The sequence below is a fragment of the Littorina saxatilis genome, linkage group LG12 (genome assembly GCF_037325665.1).
Source record: "Littorina saxatilis isolate snail1 linkage group LG12, US_GU_Lsax_2.0, whole genome shotgun sequence".
Taxonomy (NCBI): Eukaryota; Metazoa; Mollusca; class Gastropoda; order Littorinimorpha; family Littorinidae; genus Littorina; species Littorina saxatilis.
Window position 1 is genome coordinate 48,073,258 of NC_090256.1, and position 25,952 is coordinate 48,099,209.

At 40.3% G+C, this 25,952-nt stretch overlaps 1 protein-coding gene across 1 annotated transcript; it reads left to right on the forward strand.

Moving 5' to 3' along the window:
- Nucleotides 1–5: 5 nt before the first annotated feature.
- On the forward strand, nucleotides 6–25,952 carry LOC138982107 (cullin-2-like). Its single transcript, XM_070355330.1, has 21 exons — nucleotides 6–89; nucleotides 3,165–3,419; nucleotides 3,759–3,861; nucleotides 5,756–5,850; nucleotides 8,307–8,412; nucleotides 8,942–9,024; nucleotides 10,569–10,665; nucleotides 11,248–11,358; nucleotides 13,338–13,500; nucleotides 14,671–14,795; nucleotides 15,846–15,953; nucleotides 16,152–16,214; nucleotides 16,629–16,757; nucleotides 17,148–17,234; nucleotides 17,653–17,799; nucleotides 18,484–18,561; nucleotides 19,135–19,201; nucleotides 22,533–22,726; nucleotides 23,875–23,979; nucleotides 25,032–25,148; nucleotides 25,495–25,952. The coding sequence occupies exons 2-21, from the start codon at nucleotides 3,301–3,303 to the stop codon at nucleotides 25,624–25,626; spliced, it is 2,229 nt and encodes a 742-aa protein (XP_070211431.1). The 5' UTR covers nucleotides 6–89; nucleotides 3,165–3,300; the 3' UTR covers nucleotides 25,627–25,952.

Here is a 25,952-nt window from a genome sequence, read left to right on the forward strand (position 1 = left end):
AATCTCTTCTCGGGGTGAATCGAACATGGCAGCTCGCTCATTTGCGTGATCATACACGGGAAATTGAAGGCGTTGACGTTAAAACCAAGGTCAGAGCAACGTTGTAACTATTAGTTGTCAAAGAAAACCAAAGGTTACTTAGTTCTGATTGTTCACACAGTCCTCAAATGTTCAGTTAAAATGCAGTTTGTGTTGTTTTAGAGATCAACAAGTTGCCTCAGAAGTCCCTGACTTTTGTTTTCTGCCTAGATGCAGAAGGTCTATAGATTATCAATTTTTGATTTAATTAATTTTGGGAATTTTAATTGTCATGCTCTGAAGTCTTCTCACACTTATGACAAGAAGCAGTCAGATTTTGGATGGCTTGTTAAAGAAAGTCTTCGTGTCGCGAGATGATTCATGAACAAAATTGTCTTGCTCATGCAGTCATGGTATGTATACGTTACGTACATGTATGCCCCTCTCCTAATGTTGCATATATCATTCTGTGGGTCATCTCACAAACAAATTCACAGTATTGTGCAACTGCTGTCATGACAGAAGTATTGAAGTGGATGTGCATGCAGCATACTACCTTCAGATGTGAGGAGCACAGGTTTCCTCAACTGCCAGACTGATTCATTGCTCTTAGTCTCAGTCTTACTCTCAGACCTTGCCAAGGCTTCACCCGCCTCTGAGATGAAACTAAATTACTAATGTGTTTTCTGGAAATGTTTTGGTGTCATGATTTTCAAGCTGCGTGGCAGAATAAGCGCCCCAGACAGTGAGGCAAGTAAGTCAAACTAAGTGAGGCAAGGATACAGCACGCCACTGACCAGCTTAGAAAGTACTGAGTTGTTCTTTGCTATTGGTGACCAAACAGTGGAAACTTACTGAAATTTTCAAAATGCAGCTACAACCTGGAAAATACTATTCCTGTCAAGTGGAGCCCTTGTATTATTTGAGTCTAAAAAGAAAATGTCAGGAACTTTTATGGTTCGGACAAAAAAGCAGACTGACTGGTGGGGGTCACAATGGAGTAACCTGCAGTACTTTGTGACACCAAATTTACACAGCATATCTATAAACTAATTCTGTGAAACAATTTGAGTAAACTCCATGAAAACAGAGTGTTTGCTGTTAGTTTGTCATGTATTGAAGAATTTTTGATGTACAGTTTAGTGTTGTTAGGTTCAGTAATTTTGTGACACCGTTTGCAGGTTACCTTGTAGTTTGATCTTTTTGTGGCAACACAACTGCTTACAGCAGGGCAGGGATATTTTGGTCAGTGATTGTTTAAAAGGGTGTAACTTGGAATACCTACAGATTATTAGAATCAAATGCAAACTACTGCTCAAATGTATCAAAACAGAAAGAGGTAACCTGCAAATCACGCGACACCAAATTGCCAATACTTGTGCATGTATTACGCTGTACTGGTGCAATCAATCAAATTATGCTACAAATGAATGTTATAAAGGAGACAATACCAACACAAACAGTTCTGCAACTGTATTGCCAAAAAACAGCGAAGAGTGCCACCTAAACTTCGCAGAACTATTATCTGTGGTCACCTGCGTACGAATGAAACCATTCGAGAATGGCCGGTCGCTGCATAGCTCCCGATAATTTTTAAGTCCTGTGCTCTAAAATAACCATACTATCAACTTTAACATCAATAATTTTACGAAGTAAGCATTAAGGAAACTTGTGCAACTTACCTGCACTTTCAGTTTTCGCAAAATCAATGCGATACGGTTGATTTTCAGGACGAAACCGCGGTGGCACAGAGACATTTCGCGTGAAAGTAACCTGCGAACAGAGTTACCTCGCTTCTGTGACACGTCATCAATTTTGCCGTACACAAACTTTTCTATGTAGTACACAAAGCTCGGGACATCATCACTATTTGTGTGTTTACCCTGCCGTCTTCCGGACTGAGGCCGCACGAGAACAATCCATGCTCAACTGCGCGAGCGAAGAAATGAAAATCGGGGTAACCTGGCGAACGTTTGTGACGGCAGATACGAAAGTCACCGTTGCGAGGTACACGGATGTATATTCACGCGACCAAATATCTTCATCTATCGATAATGATGCCATGATTTGAAAATAAAAATGTGTGTTTGCCTTCCTGGCGCTCAGGCCGGCAAATTGTCTTTCTTCAGTGGATCGGATTTGTGACGCCGCGCGTTCGAAGGTTACCAGTTTTTTATCGGACGCAGCACGCGAGCAGGAGAGGGTCAGTTGTCCAAATAAGATTTTGTGCAGTTTAATCCAAGTATAAGTTATCGTTGAATGATAACAGTTATCCTTTCTAGAGCAGCTGTCGGTTTGAAATGTGTTGTGAACATGGCAGGGGTCTGTCATTCCACGTTTTGGCCGCCATTTTGTGAACAAAAAACGAAAACAAGCAGGAATAAGTGCTACTTCTGTCATATTATTTTCCTTCATGGTGATTTTGTTGATACTGCTACATCAGTAGAATGCAGTAATTATCTTATTTTGTCACCATCATTCCCCGTAATTTAAAAAATTGATTTTACTTGATGTCACCCACCGCAGTCACCATTAGCGAAGAACAACTCAACTGCAAATCCATCCCGACGAACAACTCTGATGTGTATGTTATGCAGTGTGCTCTTAATAAGTTTATTAGGTACTGTAATACTGTGATACCATTTTCTTTTGTAAATATTCATCACAGTTCATGATTCCTTCGCTGGCCCACAGTGATCACTAACAATGTGTTCTGACTGAGGTCATGTTGGGTTTGGCTTGAGGTCTTGTGAGTTTAGCGACTACTGCAAGCAAATTGTGAGTGATTTGCATATTTTGTAAAGAAAATGGTATCATTATGATTCATATCGCGTGCACACAGTGACACTGCATAACATACCTGTAGCTACTTGTTTGTCGCGATGGCAGGTCTAAGCTGGTCAGCAGGGTGTATGTTGACGCTTGGCCTCGCTTGGACCAGCTTGCCTCACTCTCTGGGGTGCTTACTCTGCCACATTGCTTGGAATTTGATGGGAATCCTGACATAGTTATTTCCATTAACATCGTCTATTACTAGTATGAACCTTTGGCAACACCTTGTTTCTGAAATAAATCAACAAATGAACCATGTTCTTACTTTTCTAATAGTTCTATTAAATCCAAAGTTTTGTTTTGGTTGATTCCAGGGTATTGTTTATAATCAAACCCTGCCCGTGCAACTGCCATCTGAAAGGATAGCTGCCTGCACCATACAGGAACGTACTGACTTCATTCCAGCTCTAACTGACACAGTGACAGGGACAGCAACTTCATTGTAAAAAGATGTCGCTAAAACCAAAGAGAGTTGAATTTGACAAGATTTGGCCTGATGTTCTAAAAACAATTCAGGGTGTGATTACCTGTGGTCCAGTTGAACGCCAGACTTGGAATGAACGCTTCAGGTATGGAGTAGACTGCATGTGTGTCAAAAAATAGTTTTACAAATTCTGGGAATACTTTCACCTTTTAAAGTGTTTATGTCAGTGTGTGTGTGTGTGTGTGCATCTGGGTGTGTGTGTTGTTTGTATGTGTGTGTGCACAGTATGTTGTGAACACATGAACAACATAATTAAGAATAAAAAATGTTGCTGTGTGACCGGTTATATAAACTTATAATCTTAAATGATCAAAAATCAAAGGAAAAGGTGTTTTTTGCATTTGTCAAATTGTGAGAGATGTGAAATGTTTGTTTGTATTATGTGTATAATTTGGTCTGTTTTGTGTTTTTTATTGTGCATCAGCGATGTGTACAAGCTGTGTACAGCCCTTCCAGAGCCACAAGGGGATCGCTTATACACAGACACCAAAGCCTTTCTTGAAAACCATGTAAAAACCTTACATGCAGTGAGTAAATATTATTGTCCCAATAAGTCTGTTATTGGTGTTAAAACTTAAACTTAAACTTCTGTCTTTTCTAATCTTATGAATCATTGAATACATGTAACAAACCCATCCCATTCCCAGGTATTGAATCCATGACTATATATATATGTATATCTGACCTGGTTTTGTTTATTTGTTTGAGTTTTATTTTATAGTGCTGGACTGGTATTGTTAATATGCTTAGATCGGTCTGTGTTCGTATCTCTTGTGCATTTAGCATTTGTTACTTTATGAACTGCATGAATTTGTTGACATTGGTAATGACATACTATTGTTCTGCTCTAGATCATCTATTCTCAAGAAACTATCTTGCACTATAAAGTACAATAGAACCTCCCTTTTAGATCCACTGATTTGGGATTCTACAAGACTCCCTCCTTTTAAGACCTTGTTTTCTCAGATTATTTGCGCATAACCTCTGTATATTCCCCCCTCTGCTTCTTTACCTCTGTAAACTTGTAGGGGTAGTTATTTTTCGATAATGACCCAGCAACCAAACAAATAACGACCCAGCAACAGCCTGAATCCTCGATAGTGCAATGGGTTGAAAATTGTTCTGTTTCGGTACTACTTTTTGCGACTGAAAAGTTCCGAACGCTCTAACGTACGAAGTATACATCTCTGGAGCAAACAATACAAACATACCGCATTTAAATTAACAACTACAGGCCTGAACACATGAATCTTCATATAAAATCCATGAGTTCGGTTGTTTTCTGAATCTAGATTTGCCGTGCTCAAACATTCATCACAAGAAATTTCCCGCAAGGCTCATACTTTGTCTAGCGACAAGAGTAGTTCCCCTTCTTTTCACTCAGTTTCTTCGACAACAGACTGCAATCCGACGGTCAGTTTTCAACAATATTTCATTTAATAAACAGATCACACGCAACCAAATGCACACATCTCATCAATTTAAACAACATAAAGCGGTTTCATACACTATTTTCCCCAGAAAACTGAACTTCATACAGTGTTTAACGTTGGAACACGGGTGCAAAAGTTCGTCTGCTAGTCCCATTTGACGAAAGAACAGTCATTATCCTAAGCGATACCAAAACATATACAGAACACACAATATCTGCCTTTGCCGCCACAGCAGAATAACAGCATATCTCAGTACTTGATTTTAGTCCAAAATAGGAAAACTGACAAGAAGTGTTAACAGAATGGAATGATTTGCACGGAACTATACAACCGCGCATTAATCGATCGCCTGCGCAGGTTGACTGGTTGAGTGAATAGGATTCGATCAAACTTTCGCAAAAAACCTCCTCTTTTCTTTGAATAACTGAAGAAAGGAGGAATAAAGAGGTTACACACCTCGTCTCAGTAATTATCAAAAATAATGGTCTCAGTTCGCGGTCATGAAAAAGCTCGCTAAAGCTCGCATTTTTCATGATCCGCTAACTTCGACCATTATTTTTGATAATCACTGAGACTCGGCATGTAACCTCTGTATATTTACTCCCATGTTGGGCAGGGATGTAGCTCAGTCGGTAGCGCGCTGGATTTGTATCCAGTTGGCCGCTGTCAGCGTGAGTTCGTCCCCACGTTCGGTGAGAGATTTATTTCTCAGAGTCAACTTTGTGTGCAGACTCTCCTCGGTGTCCGAACACCCCCGTGTGTACACGCAAGCACAAGACCAAATGCGCTCGAAAAAGATCCTGTAATCCATGTCAGAGTTCGGTGGGTTATAGAAACACGAAAATACCCAGCATGCTTCCTCCGAAAGCGGCATATGGCTGCCTAAATGGCGGGGTAAAAACGGTCATACACGTAAAAGTCCTGGGAGTTTCAGCCCATGAACGAACAAACAAACTGTATAACGTGTTCATTCCATGTGTCTTTACAGCAAGTGTGTGCGAGCGGGCATGATGTACTCTCAGCATATTATCGCCACTGGCAGAACTATTCACGGGGTGCTGGCTACCTCAACCAGCTGTATGGGTATGTTACGTTTAATGCATCTACTTACTACTTGTTTTTAGTGACAGATATATATGTTGGTTACATTGTACAATTTTGTAATTTCTGATTTTTTTTATCCTTTCGCATTTCTGATTTGCTTTTGTCATCATGTGATAGTCCACTGAAGTTTAGTGAACTTTGAACTCTTCGCCTAAAAATAAAGTTACGTTCTTCTACCAGTAGATCACAGTAATATTGTTTGTCATATATGCTGAATTCTTTAGACAGTCATTGTCATTCCATTTGTTTATAAACTATTTGAAGTAGATCATTCACAGTATATCTAATGTTAAGTCTATTAAGTACTTCCTTTTAACTCATTCAACACGTCCACCCTATGACATGACTATACACTCAGAACGCCTGAGCCAAAGCATATAAATAGCCTGCTGACAACCAAAATTGGGACATTTTGAAAAAAATATTGTATTTTGAAAAAAATATTGTAAAAAAACTAGTACATGTGGAGATTTACTTTTTGCACACAATTAAAGAAAGATCTTTCATTGTTTCAGAAATGTACTTTGTATTTGTCAAAAGGCTTGTTGTGTTTGTGTGGTATGCTATTGAAAATGTCAATAAATAGCCTGCTGACAACCAAAATTGGAAAATTTTGAAAAAAATATTGTATTTTGAAAAAAATATTGTAAAAAAACTAGTACATGTGGAGACTTACTTTTTGCACACAATTAAAGAAAGATCTTTCATTGTTTCAGAAATGTACTTTGTATTTGTCAAAAGGCTTGTTGTGTTTGTGTGGTATGCTATTGAAAATGTCAACAATTTAAATTAAAAAAAGTCCAGAGGCACCACATAAATACTACAGACATGTTTGAAAATATGCACAAAATGTTGTTAGTGAATACTCAAAAAAGAATTTACTAACCTGAATGAGACAATGAGATGACTGGGTGATGACTATGATGAATATATCCATGTAGAAGAAAAGAAACACTTGCTGTCACAGTATTTACAGTGCCACACTTGGAAGCACAGCTCAACGCAAAACGCCACACCACATTCCAGGCACCAGAATCGAGTCCCATTGCGTTGGGTTTTATCCATAGAAGAAAAGAAACACTTGCTGTCACAGTATTTACAGTTTTTGTATAAATGACTTGTTTAGAACTCGGTTTATGCACGGAGAACATCCTTCTTTGTGTGCCACACTTCGAAGCACGGCTCAACACAAAGCGCCACAGCCATGTGGCCACAGAACATTCCCGGCACCAGAATCGCGTCCGTCCGCTTGCATTGGGTTTTGGCCAAAGTAGCATTGACACCTCGAGCTCTTGATTTGGCTAACTCATTCACCCTCATCACTCACTTATCCATCTATCACAACAACACTGTTTGATGCACACACAGTCACTGCCTTCCTTCTGCACGCCGCTTCGCTTCGCAACAACACTGACAACTCGCGACATTTTGGAATCCTAAATATGAAACTAAGGCATGGGTTGGTCCCGTCAATGACCTGTAGTATCCAAACTAACCAATGAAATCAACTGTTCTGGGAGTTATTTGTCGCGTATGGTAATGCAGCCGACCTCTGAACCTATGACGTGGGTTTTCGTATGGAAAATCCCCAGCGTGGTATTTTCCACTTCCAACGCTACTATTATGGCGCTGTGTGGCGAAGCGACTCACGCACCTTACGCACGGATTCTGGCGGCGTGCTGACAACGGCATGATCAGTGAACGCTTGTATTCGGGCGGCGCGGCGCGAAAAAGTTAAAAAATCTTTCATACATTGTTATTTTGTATACATGTATGTATTCATTTGTTCCCACTCCAAGTCAAATCAAAGAATGCAAAACTGCTGGGTGAACATAAATATATGTGTCCCTACCCATACCTGAATCTCCCTCACCCCTTTGAGGTAAATACACATTTGTCAGTGACAGTGTTTCCTTCTTTGTCGTCTTCATTTTCCTTTTGTAATAAAGTAAAAGAAGATGTTTGGACATAACTCTATCCAGTTTATACTGGTTGTGAAATAGTGATTACTCTTGATTTTATTGAGGCAAACTTTCCCAAGTGACATTATTGAGGTCTAACGAATGACGTATCACAACGTGCGCGGTCGTCCTTGGCGGTCAAGAAAGCCGCGGGCGCCGCCGCGATCATTGCGCAGACGACACTTCTAGACCGCCAATATTTTTTGTGCGCATCATGTGCTCCACATAAATCGGCCGGAAACGAAGCAATTGGGAAACCTGGATAGGCCAGTCACTAGCAAAGGGTGTGTCTGAAACGCGTGAACAAGGAGCACGAGTGAAAAGCTTGACTCAGTAAAAGCTAGAATATTAATTCTTTCACGACCCATACAGACCCGACACAGATATTTCTAGAGATGGTCTATTGTGTATCATCCGAGAAGATGCTTGTGCTGAAAAACATGTTGTTACTAATGTTACAACTTGTTTCCTCAGATACCTTAACACTACATTCATCAAAAAGCAGAAATTCAGTGATGCAGATCTGAACTATGGGGGATTTTCAGTGGATAATACTGATCACATGTTGGAGATTGGAGAGGTATGATTTTTAATTTTGACAGTTGCTGACCATAGTTTGCTGCTGTTTTGATAACAATGCGATCTCCATTAATATAATGATCAATACCAGGTTTACTAACCTAGATGCCATAGTTATGGTTAGTGCTCTGTTATAATGTATTTCTTGTTTATGAAGTTAAGGGGGTGACTTTACATTTAAATGTGTGATAGTTATTTATCCGAAAGTGGTTTAATGTTATTATTTGTGAAAGAGTTTCATGAGAAATAGTTTTTTTATGTTATTATTTGTGATCCAGTTAAAAACTAAAGTATATTTCATGTTATAGCACGAATGGTTGTTCTTGTAATCAGTCACAAACTGAATGTTGCATATTGAGATAATTAAGTGTTATTTTATTGTGTTGTACTGTACCCTCAGCCTCCAGTGCTTGTGAAAACTCTGACTTCAGAAAATTACTTTTCAAGAAGAGGTCATTACGATTTCATCAGTGACATCCTGTTAGTTTAAATTTAATTGTCTTTCTGACCAAGTTTGATATTTGTTTCAGCTTGCTCTGGATATATGGAGAAAACACATGATTGATCCCCAGAAATCTACTTTAACCACTCTACTGCTAAGTGATATTAGCGCGTGAGTATGAATATGACCGCTTCTGAACTTTTTTTTTGGAGGGTAAAGTATGCAAGTTAAACATTTCAAAAACACTTTTTTTTCTGCTTGAGGCTAGAGCAGTTGAAGTGAAATGTATTTTAATCTGTGCATAAAACAGTAGGAATATTCGGCAATACGCCACATATGGCAAATATGTCCTCTCATCTGAGACTTGATAAAAGACTGGTCTGTTCTTTCCATTTTTGACTCACATGCGAAGCAAAAGTGAGTCTATGTACTCACCCGAGTCGTCCGTCCGTCCGTCCGTCCCGGCGTCCGTCCGTCCGTCCGGAAAACTTTAACGTTGGATTTTCTTGGACACTATTAAGTCTATCAACACCTGATGTGGCCTGATGGTGTATGGTTACAAGATCTCAAAAAACATGTGCGGCAACTTGACCTCACTTCAAGTTCAAGGTCACAGGGGCCGTAATTGTTGTCTTAAAAACGACCATTTTTCACATTTTCGCATTTTCTCTGAAGTTTTTGAGATTTAATACCTCACCTATATATGATATATAGGGCAAAGTAAGCCCCATCTTTTGATACCAGTTTGGTTTACCTTGCTTCAAGGTCAAGGTCACAGGAGCTCTTCAAAGTTGGATTGTATACATATTTTGAAGTGACCTTGACCCTGAACTATGGAAGATAACTGTTTCAAACTTAAAAATTATGTGGGGCACATGTTATGCTTTCATCATGAGACACATTTGGTCACATATGATCAAGGTCAAGGTCACTTTGACCCTTATGAAATGTGACCAAAATAAGGTAGTGAACCACTAAAAGTGACCATATCTCATGGTAGAAAGAGCCAATAAGCACCATTGTACTTCCTATGTCTTGAATTAACAGCTTTGTGTTGCATGACCTTGGATGACCTTGACCTTGGGTCAAGGTCACATGTATTTTGGTAGGAAAAATGTGTAAAGCAGTTCTTAGTGTATGATGTCATTGCTAGGTTTAGTTATTTTGAAGGTCAAGGTCAAGCATGTGAGTCGTATGGGCTTTGCCCTTCTTGTTATTCTTTTGGACCAGTGACTTTGCGAGCAGTAACTCTTTTGTGTCTTTTATGTATTCAGGTAATCTAATGTGGTACATTTTCAGCTTCACCATGCAAAAATCACATAAGAATTTCTTGAAGTAACTTGTTTTAATAATGAACAGAGTTAATATACCCTGGAGATTGTTTACATGCTTTAGTGTTGAGCGTAAGGAGTTTCACATGAGTGTTTTTTCTGCAGAGATTACATTAGTGTTTAGCAAAATGCTTTTCACATGAGTGTTTTTTCTGCAGAGATTACATTAGTGTTTAGCAAAATGCGTTTCACATGAGTGTTTTTTTCTTCAGGGATTACATACTTTAGTGTTTAGCAAAATGCGTTTCACATGAGTGTTTTTTTCTGCAGGGATTACATACTTTAGTGTTTAGCGCAATGCGTTTCACATGAGTGTTTTTTCTGCAGGGATTACATACTTTATAGTTGAACGAAATGAGTTTGACATAAGTGTTCTTTCTGCAGAGATCGACAAGGTCACCTGGTGATGGAATCAGTGGTGAAGGGGGTGGTGAGCTCTCTGGTGGATGTGGAGAACTACAAGAAAAAACAAGCCATGCAGGTACACACATATAAAACAGAAAGCTGTCACCCCTGTGTGTGTGAGTGTGAGCATGTCTGTGTTCGTGTCTGTGTGTACATGTCTAGGTGAAGAGGAAGAAGGTTTACAAATTAAATTGGAGTTACTGCTCTTTCCATAAAATCTCAAAATAAATGAGTCATCACCAATATATGCATATGTGCATGTTCATACAATTAAGACAACAAAACAACAGATTACGCTTGTGTACTGTTTGTATGAATGTGTGTGTGTTGGGACGAAAGCTTTGCATTCGTGTTGACGTTTTGATTTTTTTCTTGGACCTGACTGATCATAAACGAACCCTTACCTATTTTGATATCCCAAAGGTGGGGAAAAGACTCAAACTTGTGCTTTGTTCGTGTTTTTGTTCCATGCTTCTGAGCAGATGCAAGCATGTTTCCTTGTTTATTGACCAGGTTTGTGTTTGTTTAATTTTTATGCTTGTGAGGAGTTGCAAGTTTGCTCTATTGTTTGATGTCAGCAATACAGTCATGTTCATTTAGCATTTTTTCAAGTACAGTTACAACTGACAAATATTCCACTTTCTCCTTTTAACTTCAGCTTTACGAAGAAATGTTTGAAAATCCATTTCTGCGCGAGACCGGCGAGTACTACCGCAGTGAGGCGTCCAGGTTGAAAGCAGACTGCACTTGTTCAGAATACATGGAAAAGGTAAGTGCAAACTGCTAGCACGCACACTCGGGCATCATCATTAAAAGTGTTGTTAGACAAGATGATATTTTATCTTTTTCTTTATTATGATTATCTTTTCTCTGGTTGTAGGTGTGAACTGTGAACAAAATGTTGACTTCGCTTATCCAAAGATAGAATATATAGTTGCTTATGTGGCGCTCAAAAATATGTTAGCTTCTCCACAAAACATGTTTTCTGGAGTTTTTGTCAATTAGTACCGTATTTGACGGATTACAAGACGCACCGTTTTATAAACCGCACCCCTGACTTTTTAAAAAAAAATTGGGACGAGCCACGTATAGGCCGCGTCACTATATTAGCTGCCGTCGAAAAAAAATATAATCAGATCGTGTCAATCAATCAAAACAACCAGGCAAACGAAAGTACGGTATTTGGCAAAATCGGCTCCGAGAATAAACAAGTGAAACAAAGAAGAAAAGTGAAAAAGTTTGAAGAAAAATATCACACACACAATTTGTAACCAACACACACATGTAGTCCCGCCCGGAATAAGCTTTTTTGGGATGATTTACGACTTTTGCGCACATTTCGAGCAGACGAAAATACAACATGGCGGCTCTCGCTCCTCCAACTATCGCGAGACACAAAAAAACGAAATCTCGCACGCGCGAGATCCTGATACATCCGGTGTTTCTCTGTACGCTATCTTGTCACGACGACTTGTTGACAAACGAAGATTCGCGAAAGAAAGAGAAAAGCGCCGAGTCTTGAGTAGAGAGCTAATAAAGTACTGGTAATCGCTAATCGAGCGAAATGAAAATCCGCGGCGACTTCCATTAGGTGAATGCTATTCAAGTTTAGGTAACGTTTTAGCCGCATCTTTTTATAAGCCGCAATGTGATTTTTTTTTAAAGTCGCGGCTTGTAGTCCGTCAAATATGGTAAGTAAACAAGGAAATGTGTCCCCAATACTGTAGATGTCCACATGTACAGTGGAACCCCCCTTTTAAGCCCCCCCAAAATCTGAGAAAATCAGTTCTTATTAAAAAGGAGAGAGTCTTTAAATTGGGATACATTTACAGAGGTTATGAGCAGAAGATCTGAGAAAACAGGGCCTTAAAAAGCAAGGAATCTTAAAAGGGGGGTTTAACTGTATTCTTGTCCTGCAGAAATTGCAGCACATATCATAAGGGAGTCTTTTTTTATTTTTTTTTATTTTTTTTATTTTTTATTTTTTTTATTTTGTTTTTATTTGCCAAGCACATCATCGTGGGGCTTTTAATCCATAACATGCATCCGTCTACAATGTATCTTCATTCATCCTTCAACATGTATAATAAATATGTAAATGGCAAGTATACAAAACATACAACATTAGGACCTAACCGACAGACGGACATGTAACATACCGACAATACTGATAAAAAAGGGAGAGAGAGAGAGAGAGAGAGAGAGAGAGAGAGAGAGAGAGAGAGAGAGAGAGAGAGAGAGAGAGAGAGAGAGAGAGAGAGAGAGAGAGAGAGAGAGAGAGAGAGAGAGAGAGAGAGAGAGAGAGAGAGAGAGAGAGAGAGAGAGAGAGAGAGAGAGAGAGAGAGAGAGAGAGAGAGAGAGAGAGAGAGAGAGAGAGAGAGAGAGAGAGAGAGAGAGAGAGAGAGAGAGAGAGAGAGAGAGAGAGAGAGAGAGAGAGAGAGAGAGAGAGAGAGAGAGGTAACAGGGTGACAGACAGGTAAGAGGATAAGTGAAGCAGACAGACATAAGACATACACACACACTCTTGCCTAAAATCTTATAAAAACCTACAATTTTAAACTGTACAAAAAGTTAAGCTGAAATGGACACTTCGCCTTGGTCAATAACCTAACATATATTCGCATAAGGGAGTCTTGAAATGAAGGTAAATTTACAGATGTTATGAGCGGAAAATCTGAGAAAACAGGGTCTAAAAAAGCAGAGAATGGTAAAATGAGGGTTTAACTGTATTCTGTGTGTGTTGTGCAGGTCTTGCAGCGAATCGACACAGAGAACATGCGATGCACCAAGTTTGTCCATCCCACCACGATACACAAGGTCAACCAGGAGTGTCAACAGCGCATGGTCGCCGACCACCTGGGCTTCCTGCACGGAGAAACGCTAGAAATGGTGCAGAAGGAAAAGCACAAAGGTGAGCAGCAGCATTTATTACAGTGGAACCTGTGGATAATGACCACCCAAGGGACCGAACAGAAGTGGTCACTAAAGATGGGTGGTTGTCATGGCAAGGTGAATTGTAGAGAAAAATAAACTGGTTGGGAATTGTTTCGGTGGTCGTTTTGGACAGTTGGTTGTCATGGCAAGGTGAATTGTAGAGAAAAATAAACTGGTTGGGAATTCTTTTGGTGGTCATTTTGGACAGTTGGTTGTCATGGAAAGATGAATTGTAGAGAAAAATAAACTGGTTGGGAATTCTTTCGGTGGTCATTTTGGACAGTTGGTTGTCATGGAAAGGTGAATTGTAGAGAAAAATAAACTGGTTGGGAATTCTTTCGGTGGTCATTTTGGACAGTTGGTTGTCATGGAAAGGTGAATTGTAGAGAAAAATAAACTGGTTGGGAATTGTTTCGGTGGTTGTTTTGGACAGTTGGTTGTCATGGAAAGGTGAATTGTAGAGAAAAATAAACTGGTTGGGAATTGTTTCGGTGGTCGTTTTGGACAGTTGGTTGTCATGGAAAGATGAATTGTAGAGAAAAATAAACTGGTTGAGAATTGTTTCGGTGGTCGTTTTGGACATGGAAAGGTGAATTGTAGAGAAAAATAAACTGGTTGGGAATTGTTTCGGTGGTCGTTTTGGACAGTTGGTTGTCATGGAAAGGTGAATTGTAGAGAAAAATAAACTGGTTGGGAATTCTTTCGGTGGTCGTTTTGGACAGCTGGTTGTTTTCGAGAGGTGGTCGCCAGTGCAGGTTCGACTGTATTATTATAATTTGATAATTAACTATTAAATGGAATCAATATGAGTGTAGTTTTCTTGTTTGTTTTTTGTGCCATGTGCTTTGTTAAACAGCAGTTCCCACCCTGTTGTAGTCACTATTTGGTGGCAACCAGTAGATTACAAATATGGTCTTAGGCATTTGTGTGTGTGTGTGTGTGTGTGTGTTTGTGTTGTGCATGCATGTGTGTGGTGTCGTTTGTGTGTGTGTGTGTGTTTGTGTTGTGCATGTGTATATGTGTGTGTGGGTATTGTGTGAGTGTATGCGTCTGTGCCTGTGGCTATTCATGAGCTCCAGAATGCTTTCTGGGCAAAGGTGAACAATATTTGTACAAAAAAAATTGACTGAAATGTATTTTTGCACAGACCTGGCCAACATGTACAAGCTCCTTCACCCATTACACCAAGGGCTGAGCCGACTGCTGGAGTGTGTGGAAGAACACATTAGATGCACAGGCTTGGACGCTGTCAACAACCTCAAACAGGAAAGCGTAAGTTTGGAATCATCAGGTCAGCTTATGTGCATACCTGCTAGTGCCTTATCCTCCTTCATATTTAATGCAAGCACAAGATCAAGTACGCACGGAAAAGATTCTGTTATTGATGTCAGAGTTCGGTGGGTTATAGAAACACGAATATCACAAGCAAGCATCCCCCAAAAGAGGCATATAGCTGCCTAAATGGCGGGGTAAAAACGGTCATACACGTGAGAAACGTGAGTTTTAGCCCATGAGCGAAGAAGAAGAATCAACATCTTCTCTGCTTAAGCAACTCATGATGTACTGGATGTTGGTGGCCATTAAGCAGTCCAGTATAATGTGCTTAGTACAGAGTGTAAATCCCAGGAAACTCACAACCCAGCCGCTGCTACCAGTCTACTGATTTGTGTAGTAAACCTTGAAGGTAAAATCTGTTAACATGAGTACTTGTACAAGTTGTAGTCACTAGTTGGAATGTTTACTGTTTTTTGGTCTGTTTTTATCTAAATTTCAACCTGTTGGATACCGGCACGGTTGGCCTAGTGGTAAGGCATCCGCCCCGTGATCGGGACGTCGTGGGTTCGAACCCCGGCCGGGTCATACCTAAGACTTTAAAATTGGCAATCTAGTGGCTGCTCCGCCTGGCGTCTGGCATTATGGGGTTAGTGCTAGGACTGGTTGGTTCGGTGTCAGAATAATGTGACTGGGTGAGACATGAAGCCTGTGCTGCGACTTCTGTCTTGTGTGTGGCGCACGTTATATGTCAAAGCAGCACCGCCCTGATATGGCCCTCCGTGGTCGGCTGGGCGTTAAGCAAACAAACAAACAAACCTGTTGGATAAAATGTGTACCTATCGTTGATTTGGACTGGATTGTGACAGAATGGGATCTGTGTTCGCCCTTGTGACTGACATCAGTTGATACTGTGGTCTTGTTTTCGTACAGCAACATACATGCTGCTGTGGGGTAATATTTTGTATACAGAAATTCAACTACATCTGGGCTCCCACACACAGTGTTTTTCTTGTTGTCATTGAAATGTTTGTGTCCTGTGTTGTGCAGTTGCCGTCACAGTTTGTGGAGGCAGTGCTAGAGGTCCACAGTCACTTCTCTGAGCTCATTCGCAAGGACTTCAACAACGATCAGCAGTTTGTTGGGGCTCTTGACAAGGTACACACGATCTGCACATCTCTGTTGTGATGGGATATGCTAAGATAAAAATATGTTAATAATGAAGCTTTTTTTTTTTCTCTCTTTTTCTTCTTGTCTGTAACTTTTTGATTGGAAGTTGATTACATGTTTTTTTGGGAGGTCAATATGCCTTGAAGTGTTGCACGTGGTGTTACCTCCGCTTTCTATTTTTGGTAGGCATGTGCTGCAGTGATCAACCACAAACCTGCTATCAAAGGCCCATGCAAGTCTCCGGAATTGGTGAGTTCTTATTTCGCCTTAACCCACTGCTTCCCGCAGGGCCCAATATTGCCCACTCGAGAACCCATGTGTAGATCCTGAAACGCTGAGAAATACCTGCTGCATACCATGCTACCTAAAACCCATGTCTGTTTCTGTTTTTATTGGCTGTTTGCAAGGTTTCAGCATTTTTAAAGTTTAAAATTGACGGAGTTACTTCCCATGTTACAGGAGGCAAAGAGCTAAGGAGTACAATTACACAATGAAAAATACACTTCAATAACTAAGAATTTACTTCTGTTTTACTGTTTGTTCTGTTATTTTCACCTACAAAATGTTAAGTGCACAGAAATTTCTGGTTGAGGAAAACACTGACAATACTCTTCAATTAGTAATTGAGGTGGTTGATATCACTGTGCTGTGTGTATGTTGCAGCTTGCCAGATACTGTGATCTGCTGCTGAAGAAGAGTTCCAAAGTAGTATCAGAGTCAGAACTGGATGACAGATTGGCACGTTGCATCACTGTTTTCAAATACCTGGACGACAAGGACATATTCCAGAGGGTACGTTTTGGAAATGCTTTTGCAAAGTTTCTAAATGCTGAGGTGGATTTGTGTGTGTGTGTGTGAAAAACGAGGAGGATGATGATACATGCTTGTGTGGTACATAGAGTGAGTTGCCGCATTTGGTAGTTATTCAAAGTGTCACCAGATGGCATGATTCCATTCATAATGCACTGTAGATACATTGGTCAAGTTAAGAGACCAGCAGACAACACAAGACTTTCTACCAACAATTCAGTGCCAAAGCTTTGTGCAGCAAGCTTCATAGAATAGACTTTGTGAAGTCGACTTCCCCTGATTAATATCAAGCTTACTCAGAAATGTCAAGGGTCTGACAATGTAGACTGTACTACTGTTGTTGATACAGATGTTGTTTGTGTGTGTGAGCAGTTTTATGCGCGTATGCTTGCCAAGAGGTTGATCTACTCCCTGTCACAGTCCATGGATGCTGAAGAGGCCATGATCAACAAACTGAAGGTGGGGCTGTAGTTCTCATTCACACACCCTCTGTATTCAATACAGCATGTTGGTGATGCATGGAAGTCTTCAAATGAGTGTTTTTCATTGGGGTAGAGTAGAACCCCCTTTTGAGCCCAGCCCGCCCCCAGTTTTCTGGAGAGAAAAAAAATCTAAAAATAATTAAAATGACATAGGAAACGGGTCATACTTACCAGTTTATATTTTATTTGAACAGTTTGTGAAAAATGTAATGCTGTCACTGTCTTTTTAGATTTTGTTTGTTGGACGGCTGATTGATTGATGTCTGTTAGACCCAGCAATCGTACTTGCCCGTCTTGGCCATAAATATCATTCATGAACGTTTCTCATAACATAGCTATGGTTAGCTTTTACAGTGACAATTTGTACAGATTTGTTGTCTTTTTTGTGTATGCAGCAAGCGTGTGGGTACGAGTTCACCAACAAACTTCACAGGATGTTCACAGACATGTCGGTCAGCAACGATCACAACACTGGCTTCCAGCAACACTTGCAGAAACAGAAGATCGACCTGGACATCTCCTTCTCAGTCATGGTTTTACAGGTAAGATATTGTCTATTACGACCGCATCGGCAAACAGAGGAGAATGTAGAGACTTGCTTGAAGAGAGTTTTGGTTAATCTTTGCTTCAGAGCTGTTAGTGTTTTGTAGATTGGTGGCTGGCAGGATGTTACACACACAAGATCTGTAGATAAGTTCAAATGTTGCAATAAATTTATTCAATGCTTGTGTTTGTCTCTCTGACTGTCTGTCTGTCTGTCTGTCTGTCTGACTGTCTGTCTGACTGTCTGTCTGTCTGTCTGTCTGACTGACTGTGTGTCTGACTATCTGTCTGTCCACATAAGTCATCTGTTACGTTGAGCCTGTGGCCTATTTGACAAAGCATACAGCCCCATCTCTGTCTCAAGTCTTTTCTCGGTTTTATGAGCTTGAACCTATAAATTCCACCATAACAACCGTGGCTATGTCAACAACAACAACAACAACAACAACAACAACAACAACAACAACAACAACATTCCCAGCACCAAGAACAACAATAAGAGTAACGACAACAGATAGAAAAAGAAAAAAAAGTTGCTAGAATAGAAAGTGAATGCAAGTCAGGGATTACCCTGTTCCAGAATGAATACATTCAAGTGATCTGTCTTCTCGTCTTCTTTCCGTTATGAACCTGCACCATGTGGTATTCCGTTCGATTTGAATTGTGGCGGGTCTTTATTGCAGGCTGGGGCGTGGCCGATCAGTGGCTCACAGATCTTTCCCTTCAATATACCACAGGAGCTGGAAAAGACTGTTCGCACTGTGAGTATCTGTGTGGCCCTCTGTGAGAATTATAAGATAAGATAAGAAAAGAAAACTGTAATGTCCATTTTCAATGTACATAAACATGGACCTTTGTCTTTTGGCACCACATTGCATTGCTTATGACACAAGGATAATGATTGACAGTACAAATATGTTCTGATTTATAACGAGGTTTATTGTGCTGGAGGATGTCAGAGAAATTATGAAATAAGAAATATGATTTGGGCCTTCATGCATTTATAGGTTCACAGCATGGGCAGTTAAACAGGAAATCTTATTGTTGATGCAATTTTCAGTGAACAGCAGGGTGCCCGAACATTTACAATAACTTTTTTTTCCATTTCTTATTAATTGTGATGATAATATCTTTGTTTGTACTTGATATACATCATATAGGCTTTGTACTGTTAATTTGGTTTCTAAGCTCCCTGTGGGGTCAAAACCTGAAAATAAAATCTTGATATCGCTGAAAGAAAATTCATTGTTAAGTCATTTTTAACAAGCAGCGCAATCAGCTGAAAAGGGATTCATTCTGTTGAATATTTCACCAGTTACCTTTTTTGTGTGCAGTTTGACAGCTACTACAGTGGAAAGTTTAGCGGACGTAAGCTTACATGGCTGCATAATTATTGTCACGGTGAGTATTATTAAAAACACTCATGGTTGAAAATGTGAAAATTAAGTTCGATAAGTGGATGTAAACTTTCCAGGCTGCACAATCATTGTCATAGTGAGTATGCCATTTCAACTGCAGGAAGATCTTTTATCTTGTCAAATCAAAGTCTTCTCTATCGAAGTAAAAGCACATTTAATCGAGAATGGTACATTGAACGTTTGAATCGGATACTTGGCTCGTTGACTTAGAAGTGATTCAGAGACAGCGGCCATTGGTTAGTTTGCTTTCCTCTTTGCAGTCAGGGATTTAGGTATTTCAGAGCTGTCTCATGAAAGATTCCAACAGTTGTAGACACCAAGCACAGGTTTCTGAAAATAACTCAAGCCAGTCCAGTGCAAGAATCACTGCTCTTTTAAAGGCACAATCCTTCTGAATAAAACAGTTCTGCTCACTATCACAGCTCTTTTAAAGGAACAATCCTTCTGAATAAAACAGTTGTGCTCACTATCTCAGCTCTTTTAAAGGCACAATCCTTCTGAATAAAACAGTTGTGCTCACTATCTCAGCTCTTTTAAAGGCACAATCCTTCTGAATAAAACAGTTGTGCTCACTATCTCAGCTCTTTTAAAGGCACAATCCTTCTGAATAAAACAGTTGTGCTCACTATCTCAGCTCTTTTAAAGGCACAATCCTTCTGAATAAAACAGTTCTGCCCACTATCACAGCTCTTTTAAAGGCACAATCCTTCTGAATAAAACAGTTGTGCTCACTATCTCAGCTCTTTTAAAGGCACAATCCTTCTGAATAAAACAGTTCTGCCCACTATCACAGCTCTTTTAAAGGCACAATCCTTCTGAATAAAACAGTTCTGCCCACTATCACAGCTCTTTTAAAGGCACAATCCTTCTGAATAATCCTTCATCAGTCTGCCCCTCTTGCTGAAGTTGACGTTCTGGTATCTCGGACACAGGATTGCATTGCGGACCTCAGTGATTGGATGTCTTTAAACAAACTCCAGTTAAATAGTGACAAAACCGAAGTTATGCTGGCCTGTCCCAAGAAATTTCTCAATCACCCTTCTCTTCCTGCCTCTCTCACTGTCAACGAACTACCTATCTCTTTCTCTCCGTCTGTCCGCAGCCTTGGCGTCACTCTCGATCCAACTCTCTCTTTCCAAAAACACATCTCTAACATCTGCAAGTCCGCCTATCTAGAGCTGCGCAAGATTAGTTCAGTCCGTCACTACCTCACCACTGATGCAACCAAAACGTTAGTGTGTTCTTTAGTCCTCTCAAAGATAGATTATTGCAATTCTCTTCTGGCCGGTCTCCCTAAGTACCTTTTAGATAGACTTCAAAGGATCCAAAATAACGCTGCCCGCCTGGTCTTCAAATCTTCCAAGTATGAACACGCCACACCCCTTCTTCACTCTCTACACTGGCTGCCTATCACTAAAAGGATCGAATACAAACTCTCCTCTCTTTCTTTTGCCGTCGTTTCTGGTTCTGCCCCAGAATACTTCTCAGAACTCCTCAATCTCTACACCCCCTCTCGTCAGCTTCGCTCCGCCGCCGACACTCGACTCTTCCGACTCCCCACAGTGCAAACAAAGACATGTGGCGAGAGGTCCTTCGCCTATCAAGCCCCTGTGACCTGGAATAGATTACCTCTGCCTCTCAGACACACAGATTCTCTCACTACATTCAAGACAAATCTCAAAACACACCTCTTTCAGCGCAAGTGATTTTCCCTCCAGCATCTCCCCACCCACCCCACCCCGCCCCACCTCACCCCCTACCTAGTGCCTAAAATAACGTGTATATATATTTTCTGCGCTTTGTGTCAGGTCAGCACTGTTTGTGTGTGTGTAAATAGTACCGTTGACACGTTTTTATACAGAAGCCTACTGTGGTTCTTGTGCCTAGGCTGTGTATTGGATTGTCATTGTATGCCTGCATCATTAGTTGTCAGTAATTATTACATGTGCTGATTGTTCTCTTTGCCTGCGCGCGTATAGTATGTTGGTTATGATTGGTCATAGTATGTTTGTTTATGTTTGGTCGTTATCTTTGCCTGTGCGTGTATTGTATGTTTGGTCGTTTTCTTTGCCTGTGCATGTATAGTTTGTTGGTTATGTTTGGTCGGTTTCTTTGCCTGTGCGTGTATAGTATGCTTGGTCGATGTATGTATTGTAAAGCGCTAAGAGTAGACATTTTTCTAGAATAGCGCTATAAAAGTTTGCATTATTATTATTAATAAAACAGTTCTGCTCACTATCACAGCTCTTTTAAAGGAACAATCCTTCTGAATAAAACAGTTGTGCTCACTATCTCAGCTCTTTTAAAGGCACAATCCTTCTGAATAAAACAGTTCTGCTCACTATCACAGCTCTTTTAAAGGAACAATCCTTCTGAATAAAACAGTTGTGCTCACTATCTCAGCTCTTTTAAAGGCACAATCCTTCTGAATAAAACAGTTGTGCTCACTATCTCAGCTCTTTTAAAGGCACAATCCTTCTGAATAAAACAGTTGTGCTCACTATCTCAGCTCTTTTAAAGGCACAATCCTTCTGAATAAAACAGTTGTGCTCACTATCTCAGCTCTTTTAAAGGCACAATCCTTCTGAATAAAACAGTTCTGCCCACTATCACAGCTGTGTCCAGGCTTTAACAAGAAATAAGACCATCGCTCCACTTAGACACACACCACAAATCAACACCCTGATTCTTGTCAAGAGTTATCATTTTTCGATGAATTTATTTCTTAAAAACCACTGGCGACGTGGGTTTAATGTGAACCTTACTACCCAGGACTGTGAAAACCTACCCCTTCAAGCCTGACTTTATTTGCTTGTTAATGCAGATCTTACTGCGTGTGTTTATTAGTGTAGGTCTTATTTTATGTGCTTGCAAGTGAAAAGCAATTTAACGTTTAATGTGACTATAAGTACAATAAACTTGCCCCTTACTTGAAGGACTCTGGTACCTTTGATAAAAAAAAACACCCTTGGGACTGGCCCAGTGTCCCCAAAGACAGGTGGCTTCTCTTGACAGGTTTACATATTTGGGTGAAATTAATAGATAAAGGGACAACAGAAAGTGTCCTTTCATGGGGAGGCGTCTTCTTGTCGGAGGGGCCTCACATTGTAGGTACCACTGTACTTGTAAGTGATGGTCATGTGTGTGTTACATCGCTGTGAGCTCTGGCGAGAAGAGGATTCATGACTTTTCACTATTATTATTATTAGTAGTATTATTATTATTTGTATTATTATTATGATTATTATGGTTTTTCTGTTTATTATGATTATTATGATTATAACGACAGTTCAGTGAAGCCATGCGTGTGACAGGTGAGCTGAAGTTTAACTACCTGAAGCGGCCGTACATCGTGAACGTGGCGAGCTACCTGATGGGAATCCTGCTGACGTTCAACAGCAGCCCCACGCAGAGTTTCACGGAGCTGGCCAGCGCCACAGGATTGCCGGAGAGGGAGCTGCTTCGCCACCTCTCATCACTGTGTGAAACCAAGATCATACAGGCTGAGGTGAGTGTTTCTCTAGTTGGTTTGTACAGAAGAACACCTCTTTTGATACCCCACCAATGTAATGCCTCTCCCCTTTTAAGAGCTTGCTTTTTCAGATTTTTTGTTTATAAACTGTGTAAATTGACCCCCATTTGCACGCTCCATAAGACCTGATTTTGGGGGGTCTTCTAAGGGGGGTTCTACCGTGTTTTATGTATGTCTCTGACAATCAGGGTTTAGACAGTCCTATCAATGTTTTGTTTGGTTTTAATTTCATGTCATTTACTTCTCTCTTTTTATTTTAAATGTTGACTCTAAATTTTCCCGCAGTGGGGCACTGCGGTTATGAAATTAAAGGCCCCTCCTGTTTTTGGAACCGCAGGAGCTTTCTAGTTTGCTGTTAGGTAGATTTTTGGTTCCTCTTTCCTGTCATGCTCTCTTTTTCTTCATGAATTCTTTTCTTTTTTCTGCCTTCTTGCTCATTCACCTGTATTTTTTCCAAAAATCTCTTCTCTTGCCGCTTGTCTCGCGATTTATGTATAGTTTAATCTGTTAGTGTTCTGATGTAAGTCCAGCAGTAGATAGGTTAAGCCTATTTTAACATACTGGAAACTGGTAATCTTCCAGTAGGTATTAATTTAGTTTTAATAAAGCCTGCTGGGACACAAGTAATGGGTTAGTGCATTTGTAAACAGGAATCGCTTGACAAGTGGCCCCCTTCATCCCCCCCTTCCTCGTCCTGATATGGCTCTGCGTAGTCGGCTGGACGTTAAGCAACAAATAAACAAACAAACAAACAAGACTCTAAATTTATTTAAAATCAAAGTTAAATATTCTCTTTTGAGCGTCTGTACTGTTTAGTTTTCGCCTATCTTTGATGTAGTTAAATGCAGAAAACAAGGTTTCCACTGGTAAAAACACTCTTTTTTGCTGGGTGGTATTTCGAGTGTATAACGATGATGACCCCCCGCCCCCAACAACTCAACCATTTCCTCAAAATAGACAGAAACCCAGACCATGCTTTGAAAGGAGTCTTTAGTCTTGAGTTTCGTTTATCTTGGGTATGACATTAAATGATTAATGTCAGAGGTTTGATAATTTTTCATATTTCTATATGGCGCATTTCTGCTTTTTAAGGAACATTTTGTTGTATCTGTGTTTGCTTGCAGGATGAGGTCTCAGAAAGCAGCGTGTTTACACTGAACATGAACTACAGTAACAAGCGTACCAAGTTCAGAATCAATGTTGCAATGTCTCAGCGAGATACACCTCAGGTTTGTTGCACTGTCTCTTTGCTTTCTTGTAGACTTGTTCTTTTGCTGTTACCACCTAGTAAGAATGCATGCCACTCGTGCCCCCCCCCCCCCCCCCCCTCCTTCTGGATATACCTAGATTTGCTTTAAAAAAAAAAAAAGAATCTTATTCTTGGGAGTTGTAGAACTCAAAACAGATGCTGAAGTTTTGACCGCGGTCCGATGTGCATATTTTGCTATTTTACAAAGAAAAGAGCCTAATATTGAATGCGCACTGCAGAAAATGCTCATTGGAGCTTATTTTTTAACTGTGATACCCATGATTGCTTACGTTCATGAATGAGCGGTAATGTTTGCCTCAGTGTTTCAAAGACAGGCAACTCTCCCATAGCCCATAAAACAACTAGGGGAGTTATGTGCCAAACTTGTTGTATTGAATGGTTGTTCTTGTAATCAGCTACAAACTGTACTTCTCTGTTGAGATGATAAAGTGTAGCTGTATTCTTGTTTTAATTGTATTGTATTAAAATACTGAGATGGCTTACAGCAGGTTAACACCGCAATTCTACATATGGGTCGTTTTCAAAAAAGGTGTACCAAATGTGTGACACAGACTCAAAAAAATAAAATCGTCCAAACATTATCATTGTTGGGGCTTATTCAAATATTTTAATGTCTTTCACACCACAAAGAAAATCAAAACAGTTTTTGCAGGTTCTACAATGCTTTTATTTCACAATAGCACACAAAGTTTATATCTAACACTTAATTATTCCCTAAAATAAGCTTTCAAATGGCTGACCCCCCTCTGGTACACCTTTTTTGAGAACGAGCCATATGCAATTCTAATCTTTTCTTGATGGAGTTATTTCCCTTGTACTTTTTGGTTCAATCATTCCCTAGCTTTTGCATGTTTAGGATGGCTGTGTTTTTCCCTATGTTTTCGCTTTTTGCTTAGTTTCTCTGCTAGTCCCCAAGAAGCCTTCAAAGGCAAGAATGGGACAGCTGTTTTGTCTTTGTCATGGTGAGTAAGAATTTATTTTGTTTTTAACACTGTAATTCTACATGTGCAGGATGTTGAGAACACACACAGCGCTGTGGATGACGATCGCAAGATGTTTGTTCAAGCAGCCATTGTACGCATCATGAAGGCACGAAAAGTCCTCAAACACAACATGCTTATACAGGAGGTAGGTACATTTGTTGTAAAGAATTTTTGTAATAGAAGAAATGTTGGAAGTCAGACAAAAAACAGGAGGGAGGGAGGGAGGGAGAGAGGGAGAGAGGGAGGGAGAGAGAGAGAGAGAGAGAGATAGAGAGAGATAGAGAAAGAGAGAGAGAGAGAAGTGAAGTGTTTATTTCTAAAAGTAAGGGACATATTTTGGGGATATCTGTTACATTTTCCTGAGCTTTTTCCAAAGTTTCATGAAATCATTTCATATGTATATTTTTCGCTACAGTATTCAAGTAGTTTCCTCTTTTACATATTCATGACTCTTTTCTCTGTCTGATGCTGTGATTGGCTGTGTTGTGCAGGTGATCACCCAATCCACACACAGGTTTCACCCCAACATCAGCATGATCAAGAAGTGCATCGAGACGCTGATCGACAAACAGTATCTGGAACGAGCGCCGGCTTGTCCAGAGGAGTACAGCTACGTAGCCTAGGTGTGTGCGTGTGTGTACATGTGTTTTACGCCAAGTCGGTTTTCTTTCCCGCCACCGTTCTGCTCACCTCACCCTCACACGCGTGTTGCATTCACTCTTGTGAGAAAAACTCTAGGTGCCCGCTGACTGATGATGGTGACTGAGCCAGTGACTGTATCCGCCGATAAAAATCTCTGAGCTGTGAATTTTGTTGGTCAGAGTGTATTGTTGGCCCACCCATTGTCTCACAATGAGACTGTAGTGTTGATAAAACAGGCTGTAGAGAATCTGATCAGACTCGTTCTTAGTTGGCTAGTTAGCTTACTGCGATTAATGGGCGGGGTTTT